The 16,289-nt window shown below is 49.0% G+C and overlaps 2 protein-coding genes across 15 annotated transcripts in view; one reads left to right on the top strand and one right to left on the bottom strand.

Annotated features, from left to right (window-relative positions):
* Positions 1–16,289, bottom strand: part of LOC144473278 (uncharacterized) — a 159,281-nt gene that overhangs the window by 35,100 nt on the left and 107,892 nt on the right. For 13 of the 14 annotated variants that reach the window (XM_078187014.1, XM_078187013.1, XM_078187009.1 and 10 more), the window contains 5 exons: positions 14,939–15,297; positions 12,036–12,062; positions 11,472–11,643; positions 11,162–11,360; positions 9,921–10,116 (listed from right to left, as the gene is read on the bottom strand). In XM_078187014.1, the coding sequence (XP_078043140.1) occupies positions 9,921–10,116; positions 11,162–11,360; positions 11,472–11,643; positions 12,036–12,062; positions 14,939–15,297 (953 nt within the window). The remainder of the gene's footprint in view (positions 1–9,920; positions 10,117–11,161; positions 11,361–11,471; positions 11,644–12,035; positions 12,063–14,938; positions 15,298–16,289) is intronic. The other variant, XM_078187016.1, reaches the window with a different exon arrangement.
* On the top strand, positions 1,252–9,903 carry B6 (pentraxin-related protein b6). Its single transcript, XM_078187029.1, has 8 exons — positions 1,252–1,462; positions 2,901–3,149; positions 6,336–6,441; positions 7,024–7,238; positions 8,224–8,323; positions 8,395–8,609; positions 8,667–9,041; positions 9,198–9,903. The coding sequence occupies exons 2-8, from the start codon at positions 2,916–2,918 to the stop codon at positions 9,570–9,572; spliced, it is 1,620 nt and encodes a 539-aa protein (XP_078043155.1). The 5' UTR covers positions 1,252–1,462; positions 2,901–2,915; the 3' UTR covers positions 9,573–9,903.

Raw genomic sequence — 16,289 nt, 5'->3', positions numbered from 1 at the left:
ATATGGGAATAGAAAAATCCCAAGGAAAGAAAGTAGAACTTATGTGCAATAAAATCAGAGGTAATATAGAATATGTTAGAGAATAAAGTGTGGTATATAAGAGCTGGTGGATGATGCTGGACAAATGTGAAAATTCTAGGAAGAAGTGGAAAATGAAAGAAAATTGAATTGAAAAGAATAGTAGAAATTCCCAAGAGGGAAATTGATGTGAAATAACTATAAATGTATAAAAATGAATACATAATGAGATGTGGGAAGAATGGGTGGAGAAATATTTGTTAGAAAATGCAAAAAATTCATTGCTCAAACAAAACCACAACCATTCGCAAGAGATGAATTCGTAGAAAATTATTAAGAATGTGTAAAAATGAACAGATAACAAAATCTAGAAATCTAATTGATGTAGAAACACTTTAAAAATACGAAAATTCCTTGCGCAAACAGAACAATGGACATTCGCAACAAAGGAATTGGTATAAAATTACTAAAAATGTGTAAAGCAGTACCGACAACAAAATCTAGGGAAATTGATGGAAAAACATTTTTAAAAAACGCAAAAATTCCTTGTCCAAACAGAACCGTGGACATTCGCAAGAAAAACAAATTGGTATAAAATTACTAAAACTACGCAAAGAAAGAACAAACAACGAAACGTAAAACAATTGATGGAAAAGTATTTAAAAAAAAAAAATGCGAAAATGCATTGTTCAAACAGAATCGTGTACATTCGCGTGAGAAGAATTCGTTGAATACGACTAAAAAAAAAAAACGAAGAAAAATGATGCGCAAATAAATCAAGAAAAACGGGGAGAAACACGTGTTAAGCGATGTAAAAATGCCCAGTCGGTAGTCGTCTGCCAGAAAATTGCTAGAAAAATTCGAGAACGCTGAAGAGGCGTTAGGGATCGGATAAAGACGATTAGGGAGCAGCGAAAATCCGCCGTCTATCTAAATGAATTTGCTAACGAGCCCGGAGCGTGGGGAGGGGAGCGATCGTCCGCTCGACTGACCCGCTAAATCGAGAAACTTATCCATGCAGTCGTGATCGACGCGACGCGACGGGATCGTTGGATCATCGGGGGATTGGATCAGAGCCGTCCGGCCCAAGAGAGAAAGAGAAAAAGGTGAATACGAGACGCGGGTAGGAGGCGTGTGCACACCTCTTGCGAGTTTACCAGGCCTACGCCGTGGAGAACGTGCCGGACAGTTACCTTTCTGTTTCGAGACCGCGAGGATCTACCTTCAGCGGGATCAAGGATTACTCTCGATCGTATCCCCTCGACCAAGTGAATATCTCGCCCTCCGTTCTTCGGACCGACCTATCCGGCAATCGTTCTTCTCTCAGGGGTCGTCGTCCTCCGAAAATCCATTCGATATAATCGCGAGCGCGGCCGATCGGAGGAGGATCTAGAGGGATCCAGGGAGGCGATCCAAGCAGGGACAAGAGCTCTCCTCGATCGCGGTAAGCTTTCCAGCGACTCTTTTGTCTGGCACGCGGTTCCAACGTTCCGAAGCGGTTATCTTCGCGCTTCGCTGGGGTAGTTGATGAAAATGGCCGCAGGTTTTGTCTCCGGGAATGTTTTCCGACGGGGGAAATTGCATTTTCTCTGCGCCGGGGTGTTCCGGGGCTTTGTCGGGGCCGGTTTAATTGAATTTTCGAGCGCGGAACTTTTCTATGAAAATAAATCCACGGGAAGATCAATGGTCTGTTGGTCTTTGCAGTGGATGTAATTTAAATTGGAGGCGGTACGGAGTCGCTTTGAAAGTTCCCTTCGGAAATATTGATGGAGGCTCCGCTTAATTGCATGCCCGCCTAGTTCCACAAATGTTACCTTTTACCATTTCGAAAGGGGAAAGTGAGACGCGGTCCGCGGCGATTTTCGTTGCCGACGAAAAAAAAAAAAAAAAAGGAAACGAAACACGAATTCGTGCAAAGTTTCTCGCGATCTAGCAAGAAGCGCTCGTTTCCGATCCGATGTAACACGTTATCTGTATGGTCACGTTTCCGTTTCTGCTTCACTGGGATCGACAGGAAGGGAAACGAAAATGTACTTCGCTTTCTCTGACTTCGGGCCGGGATACACGTGTTATCCCAGAAACTTCCGCGGCCAGTTAATCAGAAGTATAGAGCAGTACCGGGATTCTATATTTTCGCTTCGCTATTAGCCGCGGGTAAACGATCGCGTCGATTCTACAAAGACAAAACGATGAACGCCGCAGATAATTGGCTTCGTTTAAATGACCGGAAAATTTATGCGGGATAGATCGAGCCGATTATACCATCGACCGCTTAGGAAATACAAATAAAGCGCGGCGATCGCAGTGATCGGACTCAATTCACTGTGACAAGATAGAAAGTGGAACGAGGCGCGCGCGCGGTATCGACAGAAAAATCGACCGCCGGAAAAATCGTTGGATATATTCGGCCGTAGGGCGGAAAAGGAATTTTCGGGGGAAACGAGCGCGTCCGCGGTTCCGTGATTCCCGGCGGTTGCCACACGAGCGTGTGTGTGTGTGCGTGCGTGCACGCGGCGCGCACGGATCGATGGAAATTCTGATTTTTATCGCGGTATCGTTCCGGTGCCGTGAATCGGATTTCGCAACGGGGAAAGACGTGTAACAATGTAACGTTTAACGCAACCGGGGCGTCTGGTTTTATCGGTTTTCGGCGCTCGCCGCGAAAAAAAAAAAAAGAGTAGGAAAACAATCGGCCGGCGACGGGAGAAATTCGCAGCGCGAAAAATGCCGGGGCGCGTTCGCCGCCGACTCCTTTTTTTTCCCGCAAGAAGCATGTTCCCGCGGGATATTATCCCCGATACGGGACGTGACGATTTCGAAAAACGATACCGGAGTTAGCCGGCGGAATTTAAGGTTTCCGTTTCACGGAACTCTGTTCGCAGATCGAGAGCGAACCAATGGCGCTGAACATAGTTTTAGCGTGCGCCGCGATGGCTGGAGTCGGCGTGGACGCCATAGCGACGGCATGGCGACCGTCGTTGCCGCAGCCATCGCCCAGCATACTCTACCAGGAATACGAATCGGCCCCGGATCAGGTGCTGTTCGAATTCGACGGCTCGCCATTGCTGTCGGAAGAGCGGGACAAGTGTGCAATCTACAAGGTCACCATGCGTCAGCAATTATACTTCGAGGTACTTCCAGCGATTTTTAATGCGAAATTACTTCGAGCGACGTTCGTTTTTGCCAGCGTGAAAAATAAAAACATTCGACGCTCGATTGTTACGCGGTGTTTGCATTTCCAATTTCCCCGCTCTAACGAGCACGCCTCTGGAAAGATGCCGATGATTCATCGAAAAGCGCGCGGTTTTTCAAAAAAAAAAGAGCATGCAACGCTTGCGAAACACCGCGGAATCTAGGGGGAAAAAACGGGGGGGGGGGGGTCGGTTTTCTCACACGCTTGGGGACAGGAAAAACTCCGGACAAAGGACGGCGTGACGAAAGACGGTCGGGCGACAAGTGTTCGATGGCCGAGGATAACGGGAGTCCGCCGCTGTTCGCCGCGCGGATTCTTTCCGCTCCTCGTCTCGGAATTCACCGGCTCGCGTGCCTCCGACACCGGCTTCACGGTCGAGAGCGGCCGGCCGCGAGCAAAATGACACGGATCGCGACGGCAACGAAAGTAGGAGAAAACGGTGCTCGACTTCCCGTGCGTGCCCTCACGGATAACCGACGACGACCCACTTCGCGATCCTCCTTGGATCAAGGCCGAAGGGAGTTTCAATTATGAGCTGGAGATGGATCATTATTTTCGACCACCCGGTGTATAGGTATCAGCGAGCATGCATCATCGAAGTGCATTGTACGATCAAATAACTTCGCAGAAGGTTTCGAAGTGGAGACGTAGCCTAAAGTCCTCTATTCTAAAGTTAGTTACCAGTCGATTTCATTAAAAGTTTACTTAGAAATCTATTCTACTGAAAATTTCAATAGAAATCTATTTTGTTGAAAATTTAATTAGAAATCTATTCTACTGAAAATTTCAATAGAAATCTATTTTGTTGAAAATTTAATTAGAAATCCATTTTATTAAAAATTTAATTAGAAATCGATCTTATTCAAAATTTGATTGAATCGGTTACGTAAGGATAATATGAATTAAACGAATTTCTACTATCAAATTAAAATAACTATAAAATAAAAAGACGTTACCGTTGGTTAAATAGAATTTGTAATGCAAAGGTTCAACTGAACACACGGTGTCATAGTTACATTATACAGAGTGTTCCAGCGTCGGTGGTACAACCGAGAAAAGGATGATTCTACATGACAGGCATGCAGTCATATGTCCTTTATGAATAGTAATAATATAATTGGTATCAACAGGATGTACTGTATTACTAATTTCCGTCTATGAATTTAGAACGGATTTAAATAAAAATATGCCACGCAACTAAATAACTTACTTCATTAACACAAGAATGGTTAAAACTAGTGAATTTTTACAAAAACCAAGCGTCGTCTGAAAACTTGTGTTCCTTATTTTTAATTTAATATTTTATGTATAGTCATCCCCTCCTCGACTGTACCACCAATGCTGGGACACCCTGTATAACCGAATTAACTAAAAAAAAAAACATTCAGATCCCAAATGTAACGGAAGCCTGGAGTGCACAGGCTACCAGATGCACAGATTGATCCTCGAGCCTCGTCGAAGCGGATTGCGCGATAAAATCGCACGACGAATAAATCCGTCGGAATCGAAAGTGGAGACGCGGCGTGAGGTTCGTTTCGTCCAGACGGTTTTTTTCGCGGCCGCCCGGTGTGCAGTTTTCCAGCCGGGGATCGATCCTCTCGAGAGGACATCGTCGCGTTTCACGGGACAATTAACGGCTGCAATCACGATTCGAAGCAATTTGCGATCGAGGCACTTCGCGTGATCTTCCGGGCCGTTGTTGCCGCTCGAGTGCGGTGGGGGGGGGTAGTGTATCGCGTCCTTTCACGGGGCAGAACGATTCCAGGCGTTTCCGGTTTCGCCGATCGATCGAGCGTTGCGTGACGCGTGCGTAACCACGGGTTAGGAAACCACGGTGAAGACCTTGTGTTGTTCGCGCCGGCGATCGAGGGATCTCCGGCGAGATCGAGCGTTGCGCAACGGACCTAGACACGGAAGCTTGCCGATCTACAGCCGGGGTGTTGTCCCCTTCGAATTCTACGGAGTTACGCTGCGTCTCCACTCGAGAGTGGATTTTTATGGAATTAAACGATCTTCCTGCCGTAGAGAGAAGCTCTTACGACGCGTCGCCATATTGAAAGAAAATCTCTGAAACTACACACGCGACAGCAGCTATTACGCTGCATCTTTTCTTAAGAAATATATTTTTATAAATTTTAAAAATCTTTCTGCGTAGAGTAGACGTTACACTGCGTCCCTACTTGAAGTAGGCTTGCACGAACTTTTTAAATTTCTTCGCGAGGAGTTGACATTAAAAAGTATATTCATTTGAAGCTAGCGCGTTCGAGAAAGTCTAGCTACGTCTCCACGTAACACTTTAGATCTGAGTAAAAAACAGAGAATTAATTCACGAGAGTAACTATCACGTTGCACCTCAAGTTTAACATCACGGAAGGGTTTTCGGGCTGCATCGCCACTCAATAGAGGACTCCCAGAGCAACTTATAAGGCGAACGAAGGCGCGAAGTGTAAAATCAGCGTAACACGAGTGAGACTTGACCGTCCGACGCCGCCTAGGATACAATTGCGTTACATTACACCAGACAGCTATTTAGTCTCGAATCACTCGTAATTCAGAGTCGACAACTTTTTCTCCACGGTGATCTGGATTCGAACGGCCGGCGAGCTCGACGGTGGCGCGATGGCCAATTAACCGCGATGGGAACGACCGGTTTCAACTAACCGGGAAGAAGGTGACGCGCTGCGAAAGGGAATCGGCGCCAGCAGCCGCCAGGCCGCCGCGCCTTTTCAGGCCGGTCCGTTGCCAGCCGTGGAAAAGAACCTCTCGAATAGAGGGAAAACACGTAATCTCCGGGATCGATCGGTTGCGTAGCTGTGGTGGATGCTAATTATCGGAACGCCGTATTGGATAATTGACAGACCAGACGGCTTCCAGCGGTTCGGTCACCGCTGGACCAGTTTTACAGCTCGCCTGGCGATTAAACAACCGTAAACACCGAAATGCAAATGTTCAGCGGCACGTTAGCGTTCACGGCTTCGTAGAACGCTATGTGGTCGATAGGCTGCCGCGTTAATCAAGGCCGAATTCCATCGAAATTTTTCGAACAGCCGGCACGTCGTGCTCCGTGGCCACACGAGGGGGTTGATCGAATGATTTTACTTTTTTTTTTCTTCTCGGCGTGCAGTACATTCATTACAAGACGGACCTGCCCGACATGAAGGAGTTCACTCTGTGCATGTGGACCAAGTTCTACAACCACACGAACGACCATCCGCTGTTCTCCTACGCAGGTGAGAATCCGCGCCCGGATCCAGTTTTCGTTTCCCTTTCACCAGCAATCTCTTAAAACGAGCGGACGACCGAGACGACGCGACGAAAGCAAAAGTCCGGCGAAATCAAAGTGGCCCCGCGGCTCGGTTTCATAACTAATCGGTGCCCCGCGGCCGTTATTAAGTAACAGTTATTTATTCAAAATTCCCGGCGATCGCGTAACCGTTCAATACGAGGATTTCCACCGCTGTCGGGCACCGCGCGCGCTCGGTTCCCTTCTAATACGACGCGAGACGCGGCCGCGTTATTGAATATTGCGTCGGATTCCCGCGGGTTTAAGGTGACCCGGTCGTCGGCGAAAGGAACGGAAGCTGCGAGCGTCGATATCTCCTCATCAGTGAGTCGACGGATTGAATATCGAACGCTCGATAATCGTCAATTTTTGTATTAATCTACGCGAGCCAGCTCTGACCTGGTCGCCGCGCGGCGAACGTTTACGTCCCGGTCGATCGCTCGCGGCTATTATTATCGGTCGTCGGGATCGTTTTCCCGCGTCGCCGAATCGACACGGTGTTGTTGAACGAGGCTCGTTTACGCCGCAGTGGGTGACCAACCGCGGGGCGTGCTCGTCTGGGTGGCGAACACCGCGAGGAGTTCCTACTTCATGATGAACGTGGACGGACACAACTTGTTCAGATTGAATTATCCGCTGCGATTGAACAAGTGGTATCACTCCTGCCAAAGCTGGAACGGCCGGACCGGGGAGTGGCAGATCTGGGTCAACGACGAGCGCGTGGGTCGCGGGTTCAACAACAGGGTGAGTGATCGCCGATTGCCCGATTGGTTTCGCCTTGAAAATATCCGCCGCGCCGCGGTTACTTTCCCAGAGCTTTGCCCGGGAAAATTTAATAATGTCGTCAGCGTGCGAGCCGTCTTGGTCAATTAGAACGGCCGGCTGACCGTGAAAGTAACCGTTGGCATTCTCTCGGACGTGCGCGGGAGAAAAAAAAAGATTCTGCGGCCAGTTCCGCCGGGTAAAAGGATTGGAATGGAATCGCCGGGGCGTTTCGAATTCCCCGGCTCTCACCCGACCGTTCTCCAAAACCAAAGCAACAGTTTCCCCGGGATACCGATCCATAATGTTCCTCTTCCGCGTTTCAGACTCTAACCATGCCGAAGGTTAACCGATAATTAAGATAACGAGGGTTTCGCGAGATTAGGTATGCTTCCGTTTGCGCGAGTTGGTTGGAAGTTGACTATGTCGTATTTAGTCCGCGAACGTTTCTATCGGTCTGCTCTAGCCACTGAAAATGAGCCAACTTGATAAGTCAAATAACTCGATTTTCTGAACGAATACTTCATATAAGCCATTCACAGGTTTGTGCAAACATGTCTAAATATTGTCAAATGATCCTATAGTTTACCTTACAGAGTGATTTAGATTCTAGTATTTCCCGTGTGCATCCGAATGTCGGTGGGACGTGTCTGCGGACACAGTAGCACGATGTGAAACGCGCGCAAACACTAGAGAACGACCGACGTGGATGCCAAGAGCATTGACGAGAAACTGATCAGTTTCGCCGTGCGTTTGATGGTCCCGACCCTAAGGACCGTGTCAAACCTGTTTATTAGGGGATCGGCGAGAGAGCTTCTATTGTCTGCGTCCCCTCTGCCATGGGTGGCCGGGATAATAAAATTTTTCCATAAATTTTCTCGAGCCGTTTCGGCCCCTCTTTACGAGAACAATTAACCGTGTCCAGCCGCGATCGATAGAAGCTGATGAGATCTTTCTTTCGTGACAGTTGGTGGGTCACGTGATCAAAGGGGGTGGAATAGCGATCACGGGACAAGAGCAGCGACAGCTGGGCGGCGGTTTCCTCGAGGGCGAGGGTGCGCCCGCAGGTAAGACCGGGTCGTGTATTTTTTTGCATCGTAAGAACCAGACGACCTTTCTGAATCACTGTTATTTCCAGGGTCCGGCGGCTATCTCGGCGAGGTGACGATGGTGCAATTGTACAGGGTAGCGTTGACCGCCGGCAAGGCTCACAAGGATCACAAACACCATCACGCACACCACTACGAGCACGACACGACCAACAACACGCCGAGACCTACCCCGCGTCCACCTGTGACCGGACCACCCCTTCCGCAGAGCCCCTTCCTAACTGCAGGACAGATCAACACACAGGTGAGAGGACCTAACGCCAGTCCGCGGAGAATTCGATCAACTTCTGGGATGTTCCAGGTGAAGATCAACCCAGGTTCCCCGCTACAGATCGTCCAGGGTGGGGTCACCCTGCGACACCCAGCCCTGGCCCCAAGGCAACCATCACCGCAGCCATTGCCCCCAACGAATGATCCTATGCCGACGGCGTACCCCCTGCAAATCACCCAACTGTTCGGCAACCAGCAACTGTCTTCAGTTAATGGAATCACCGGGTCAGGTGTCAGTTTCGCCGATGGGTCCTATCGCAACCTCTTTAAACGCGACGGTGAAACGTCCGCCAGTTCCAACGATGAGCAGAAGGATGAGGACCTGGTGGAGGAAGACACTGGGAAGATCAAGAAGAGGAAAAGAGACGCCGCTGAGGCCTCTGAGGGCGAGAACGAAAACGACAAGGTAGGGATTCGTAGACAGCTGTGATAGAATAGGGTATGCCGAGGTCCCTAAGATAGAGTGGTTGTCTATCTCAGGCTATAGGTTATCCCCGGACTGTGATGGCACTAGTCCAGGTTGCTTGTTGAAGACGATTGCAGCTAACCAAACTTTTTCCAGGTGACATTCGTGCCAAACGAGTCAGAAGACTCCGAGGATAAGAAGTTGGAGAAGCGAGAGTCCGATAAGAAGAAGAGAGGACTGGTTCAGCTGGGCGATGGTCTGATCGTTGACGACGGCTACATCTCCCAGGGACTTGACAACGAGTATTTCTCCGGGCTGGCGAACTTCGGCCTGCAACTGCCCAAGTATGAGAACAAGGACGACGAGAGAGAGCCTGCGGAGGCCGAGGTGAAGATGGTCATGGACCTCTGCGACGGATGCGGCGAGGAACCATTTAGGAAAGCACTGATTATGGCCTGGAGGTCCGTCCCGAAGAAACTGTACTCCGGCGCGCTGCATGTCCCGGCTGTGCCAGCCTGCAAGGCGTTCTAGAGGTCGATTAGAGCCATCAGGACCTGGTCCAGGGTTTCCGAGAAGAGTCTGACGAGTTTTGTGATCGATCGCCGGTCACAGGAATTCAGTGGGCCATTGCAGGGACCGGCGAATATGCCAGTCTAATGTTTACAGTACGAGATGAGTCTGCTAAGTCCAACAGCAAGGACATCCAACAGATCGACACCTCGAACCAATCGCGAGGATCAACGTTGTATATCGACGACCACAGCTAATTGTATTTATTGTAGCATTTAAGTGCGGACCACTGGTTGTATCGTTAAGTGACAGTATTACGCGGCTGACGAGAATAAATTCTTTTTGTAAACGACTCGCAGCTCTGCTCACCTTGCTCTTGTGGATGTGCTGGTGCTGGTACTCGCTGTCGAACTCCGGCTCGCTAAAGTAGCTCTGATCCTCCCAGTGCGGCGGCAGCCCTGATCCTCCGCTGGGTATTCCCAGCGGGCCCGGCATCCCGGTCACGCCGTCCGAGCTCTCGAACAGTCTCAGTACGCTGCGATCCCGTATGTCTCGCAGATGAGATCTGAAATTGAAACCGACCATCGGGTTGGTATCGTAGAATCCAGCCGGAGTTCTCCGTATTTACCGGAGGGCTTCGTCGGTCCCGGATTACCGATCGCAGCGAACCCCGATCCGAGGAGGCACGAATCCCCGTCAGGATTTCAGCGAACTGTTCCTATTTTCTCTATCTATCTTACCTCCGCGGTTCAGCTATTAGGTTATGTCCACGGTATTGAATTGCTAACACGGTTGCGAAATCAAAGGATGTCGCGCCAGAGGACGAAGACAATGTACAAGATGTTCCAAGTGACAGTCGCAATGGGAAAATGAAAAAGTTTCTGAGGTCATTCGATGTGACCCTTTCCTTTACAAAAATTTTCTCCGAGGTATCGTTAACGAGTTATTAACGAAAGACATTGAGCAATGAGAGGCGAACGCGGATGATGTTAGGCAGCTGAGCTCGCCTCTTATTGGTCAGCGTTTTTAATTAATAACTCGTAAATAAAACGGTAGATTACATTTGCGCAGAGGAGAAAGTCACTTCAAATTACCTCAGGAACCCTTCACTTCCCGATTGCGAGTGATTTATGGGACACACGGTATATATAAATAATAATAGAAAATTTAGGAAGACGAGATACGATTACTCTTAAGTTTTCGATTTATGTTTACAAGACCAGGGATAATTTATAAAGAATTACTGTATGGTAAATCTGAAAAGCTTTTCTTTTTCTTTCGACAGAAAATGTTGTACTCAAAAGAGCTCCACAATTCAATAATTTTCAGTTCGCGTCCAGCCCTAGATTTGGGTTCGCCACTTTTTTCTCTCACATTGTCCCTCTCTTGGAAACAGAAATGGACAATTCAAGAAGAGGCGACACGATTATTCGAAACTCGCGACTCGTTTTTCTAGTCGACAATTATTAACAGCTATAAAAAGCTCGAATAATCGTATCTGCCGTTTCCAAGCTGTCCGTTTTCATTTCCAAGTCGAGCGACAAGGTGAGACAAATTACTGTAATCCCGGACTGGCAGGGAATTAGCGCGGCGTTTCTGTTGGTAGTTACCTGAGGTCCTCGAGCTCGTAGAACATGTCCTTGTTGCTGTCGTGTATATAAACTTTGACATGAGGACTATCTAGGTATTCCATGGTGAGTTGCTTCGGAAAACTTCTGACAAATAGCGCCTTGACGGTGTCTATGCTCGTGATTTCGTTCGGCAGGAGCGCCCGCTTCGTCTCGTTCCTATACTGCAGGAACACTAGACCTAAGGAATCGTCCACAGAAACGCATCGTGTCGTCAGGTATGTCCGACAAGAGGTTCGAGCAGGGAGGCAGCAACAAGGCGATCCTAATGCTAGAGCGGTTGGTGTGTTACCTAATGGTCGCTCCAAAGTCTTGCTGGGGGTCCGTACGACGGGGAGGCTGCTTCTCTGTTTGCCACCCCGTCTAAATCCGGTGCTCGATGTCTCCACCTCGGACATGATGCCCGGGTCGTCATCGAACAACATCGCCGAATTGGGAGGTGGGAAACCGCGCGGAAGAGGCGACTGAAAAGACAATTGCGAAAGCCAGTCAGTAAACTCTGCTCTCCGTCGTCGAGCCATCGTCAACGTCGGCTGGAAAGTTTACCCCCGTCGTCAAACTTTCCAGCCCAAGTTGCTCCTTAAATCGCAGCGATGCCTCTCTACGAGCACGCAACCGGGACCCCCGGTGATCCCTTAGAAAAGCACGTGACAAAAGTCAGCCCGCGCTCCAGTTAGGCGTAAGATTCGCCGAGGGAGTTCGACGTGCGAGCAGCGAGGCATCCTGGGGTCCGATTGAAAAGAAAAATGGCGGCCACATCGAGACGTACGAAAGACAATGGTCATGCATCGGACACACGTTGATCGGAGAACGAAAAAGAGACGATTTAAAAAGAAGACAGTAGAGTGTGCCTTACCTTTCTCTGGCGAGACTTGGTCCCCATCTGTTTAGCGGCGGCGGGTACACGGAAACACACACACAAGTAAACCAGTTAGATAAATGTATATGTATATGCGTGTATATGCATCGAGCAGAAAAAAGAGAGTGGGGGGTCACGCTGTTCGTTAGAAGGGGGCGTGGCGTTCGATCCGGCATCGTGGGCTGGTCTCGTTATCCGGTCGCTGGTCGGACCCAATTGTCGGGTCCGAGAGTCCTGCAAAGAATCTCCCACGACCAGCAATCTTGTCGATCCGATTCTGGATCCCTCTCGCGTGATCCACGGATCCTTCTCGCGGGATAAATCGTTGCGGCAAGGTTGCGGGTCGCGTTATCGGGCGAGTAGGCGTGGCCGCGGTTGTCACGCGGCCACTCTCGACAGGAGTGGGAGGAAAAATCGAGCAGCATTAAGAAACACAACCGTGAGGGAGGGGGACAGATCGAGCAGGAGGGCGTGTCGTTGTACATTAATCACCAATCGTCGCACACGGAAGTTTCGTTAAACAATTTCCGAGAAATAATTTTTCGTTGAATTGGAAGCTCGGCCTCCGTGTGCAACAACGTTATAGAATGTAAATTTGGAAAAAGCGGCGTCGCGGAATGCAGGGGCTGACGTGTCCGCTGCCCGCCCCGCCCACCGACGAGTAAACAGCCCCACCCACTGCCGTGGATAACGAGCTATCTCGCTGAACCTCCGAAATAGTTCGACCGTTCGCAAATATTTGCCGCCGTGCTCGCGACGTGAAATATGTACCGTGGCCCTCTTCGGACACTGTTTGCACAGAATTACTCGGGAACGATTATTCAAATAACATATTAACCCAGTTCGACGGAACCGATTTCGCATCGCCGCGAACGGCCGGCGAGTAACCCCGCCGAAACGAAACACCCGAATTTTTACAACAATCCCGAATAAAATATTTGTTCACGGGCTCGAGCTTCGATCGAGCTACGATTGCCTGCTAATTTTGATCCGGAGAAAGCAATTCAGTTTCGTTCGACGCGGCGCCCAATTAGGGTCCCAGGCAGGTCTTAACGCGGTTTCGTTCGAAGCAGCGCGCTTCAACGAAGATAATACCGCGGGGAGGAAGATCAGGTAGAAAAGCGAGATGAAAGGCTGCTCTCGAGTAGGCGAGTAACCGTGAACAGCGCGGTGTAGGTGGACACGCGGCTTAATTAACCTCTTCCCTTCTGAACGACCGGTTCTTGACCTCGGAACACGTCCGTTAAAGCCGCTCGCCGACGCCGACGCGGTCGCCGGATGCTAAGATCAGCGCACGCGATCCGCTAATTTGTATTACCGTCGCGGCGCGCGCGGTGCATTTTACTTTTTCCTTTGATCTCTTTCTCTCTCGGCAGCGAGATTTACGCTCGGCTTTTCCCGATCGTGCCAGGGCCGGCGCCATCTTTTCCTCGCAATTCCCACGGGTCGACGGGATTCCGTTCCGACCGTTCGCAGCCCCTGCGGTTCCGCGGACGCCGGAGACCAGACCAAGGGGCAAGTGAGAGATAAAAACACCTGGAAGAACGCAGCCTCGTCTCGATGATTCTGGGTCAGGTTAAAATAGATGTTTGCGGTCGCTCTGCACAGTTACCCGACGGCCACCGTACCGCCGCGATCGATCGGAAATCGCGTATCCAATCGGAGTCTTCTACAGTGTTCGTGCAATTCGAATCTCCCGCCCGGCGGAATAGTTTACTCTGTGATGAGAACGTAAAAAAAATTTTCTTTTCAGTAACTTTTCTCCTACTTTTATAACTGTTGCGCCAGTGAATAGCTGAGGTTCTGCTGGTTAAAACGAGTACAAACACGGCGTGAATCGGACCACGTTTAACGGGAAGATTATTATTATTATACAGGGTGGGTCGCGTAACTCGCACGACTCGACTAACTTTAAATTAGACGACTCTAAGAATTTGGTAACCTCTCTATATACATATATAGGCAGGACTCTATTTGTCGTTGGAGCCATATAATGAATCATTTTTCCGTAGAAAGTTTAAATTGATGGTTCTGCAAAGTGTGGTAGTTAATTGAGTCGAGATTTGTTATCAATTAAGCTAGTCCGCTTCACATCGTGTTTGGGTTCGTTTTAATAAGGAGAAACTCAACTATTCATTAGTGCTACAATTATAAGGGTAAAGTCAGTATTACGGAAAATTAAATTATCTTTGTCGCGAATTAATATCTCCAAGGAAGGAAGGAAGTCGCGTGTTTTCACTTCCGAATATTACGGATACGGTACTATGGATTGCCACCTCTGGAAGACTTGTTAACATTATCCTTAATTTCATATTAGTATAAAAATAGTGATCTCACATTTTTAACGGATCCTTTGCCTTTCTTTATAGAGTTACGTACTTGTTTCTAAAATAAAGTACTTATAAATAATGATAAATTGATTCACTTTATACTGTTTAATATTCTATCTCATCCTAGGGAATCGAATTGACTTATTAACAGCAAATTAATGCTTAATTCTCACAAGAATAATAAAATGTACGAAATTCGGGCTTCTCGATAAGCCGATAGAGGTCGATACCAGAGCAACCGGCTTTAAAGTGAAAATTCCAGCTAGGCCGGCCGAATTCCGGCCGGATGGCAACCCTAACCAACCGTACCCCGTTGCAGTTCCGCGAATAATTTGCCGAGCTGGCCGAGCATTTCTCCCCAGAATAATCGAGACCCGGCGAAGTATGCCAGTGTGAAAGACCATTCTGAGCGTGGGGTAGCAGTCCTGGCGTTGGTCGGGGTAGTAGAGAAAAATCAAAACAGATTAGAGAGACAGAGAAAAAATTGTGAGAAGGGCGTGTGAGAGAGCGTAAATAAGTAAAGAGAGTGGTGAATGTCTGTATTTACATGTTGCGGGAGCAAAGATTCACCTCGAGATCCATGGTGGTGTGGAGCGTAGGCGGCGTGCCGTACTGGCCGTGTGGCGGCGGCAGATGATGGGGATGAAGGGGGTGCAGCTGCTGGGCCGCGTTGAACTGCTGATGATGCAGAGAGGGCTGGTGATCGCCGCCGAGGGTGTGCCTCCTCGGCTCGTCCCTCGACCGGCCCCCACCCCCGGACCCGCTCCTGCCGCCCCCGCCGACGCTGCCGCCGCCTCCTCCGACCCCCAATATGCTTCCTCCTCCGCCGCCCCCTCCGCTGCCCACGTTGCCGCCACCGCCACCACCGCCTCTTCTACCACTCGGTATCTCGTTCGAGCCTGCCTCACCCTCCCCCCTGCCGGACCCACCTGCAAAACAAATGGAGACGCACCTTTAATCACGGCCCTTGATCCTCCCGCGTCGGCCAATTACGCTGGCCATGCACTCGCGAGACTTTAACGGGACCGGTACACGCCGAATCCAGTTTTATTCGCGTATTTTATCACTTTATTTAGTGGAACCGAGCGCCCAACGGAACCACCTCGATCTCCTTTTAATCCTTTCCCTGCCTACCGCGAGCTCTCTTGGTGGACGCCCAAAGGTTCGTTATTAACAAGAGGACAAGGTTTTACTACTTATTTTTTTACTTATTCTTGTTTTCTATTTGTCATTGTTTTCTATTCATTACTACCTATTTTATTAGTTACTACTTTCAACTCGTTATCATTTTTTACTTGTTATCGTTCTTTTACGCATTATTGTATTCTACCAATTTCCACCTGCTATAGTCTTTTCTCGTTATTATTTTCTACTTATTATTATTTATTGATTTAAGAACAAAGAAATGTTAAATGTGAAACAGATTTCTTTAAAGTATTATGATCAAATTGAATCTAAATCATTCGATTATCGAAGAACTATTAAACAGAACGTAACATTGGCTTCTTCACCCGATTGACATTTACGGGGGTTGGAGTTTTCAGCGGCCGATGTTTTCGAGACTGTTTCGGCCGTCGAAATAATTAGATTCGTCGGAGGAATTTTATGGTGAAAGGGGTTTTGTGCGGCGTCCGAATACCGGGGCTGGCTGATGGACGAGCTGCCACGGGGTTCGATGATCCTCCACTCGGATGGATTTCTGATAATTAAGACCCGGAGCAGTCCAGCACCTTCTCTCTCTCTCTCTCTCTCTCTCTCTCTCTCTCTCTCCGGTGCATCGACCCATTTGCCGGTAACTCGGCCGAGAATAACGGGTTCGTGGAAAACGCCGGAAATAGTTTCGAGTGCGGCACGTGTGCCAGCCAGCGATTTGCTCGATACATTTCCACGAACCGGAAGCGGAGGACGCCTTCTGCGAGCG

This window comes from Augochlora pura, chromosome 7, assembly GCF_028453695.1.
Source record: "Augochlora pura isolate Apur16 chromosome 7, APUR_v2.2.1, whole genome shotgun sequence".
Classification (NCBI taxonomy): domain Eukaryota; kingdom Metazoa; phylum Arthropoda; class Insecta; order Hymenoptera; family Halictidae; genus Augochlora; species Augochlora pura.
The sequence above is the reverse complement of the archived record's forward strand: the minus strand, read 5'-3'. Positions and strand labels throughout refer to the sequence as shown.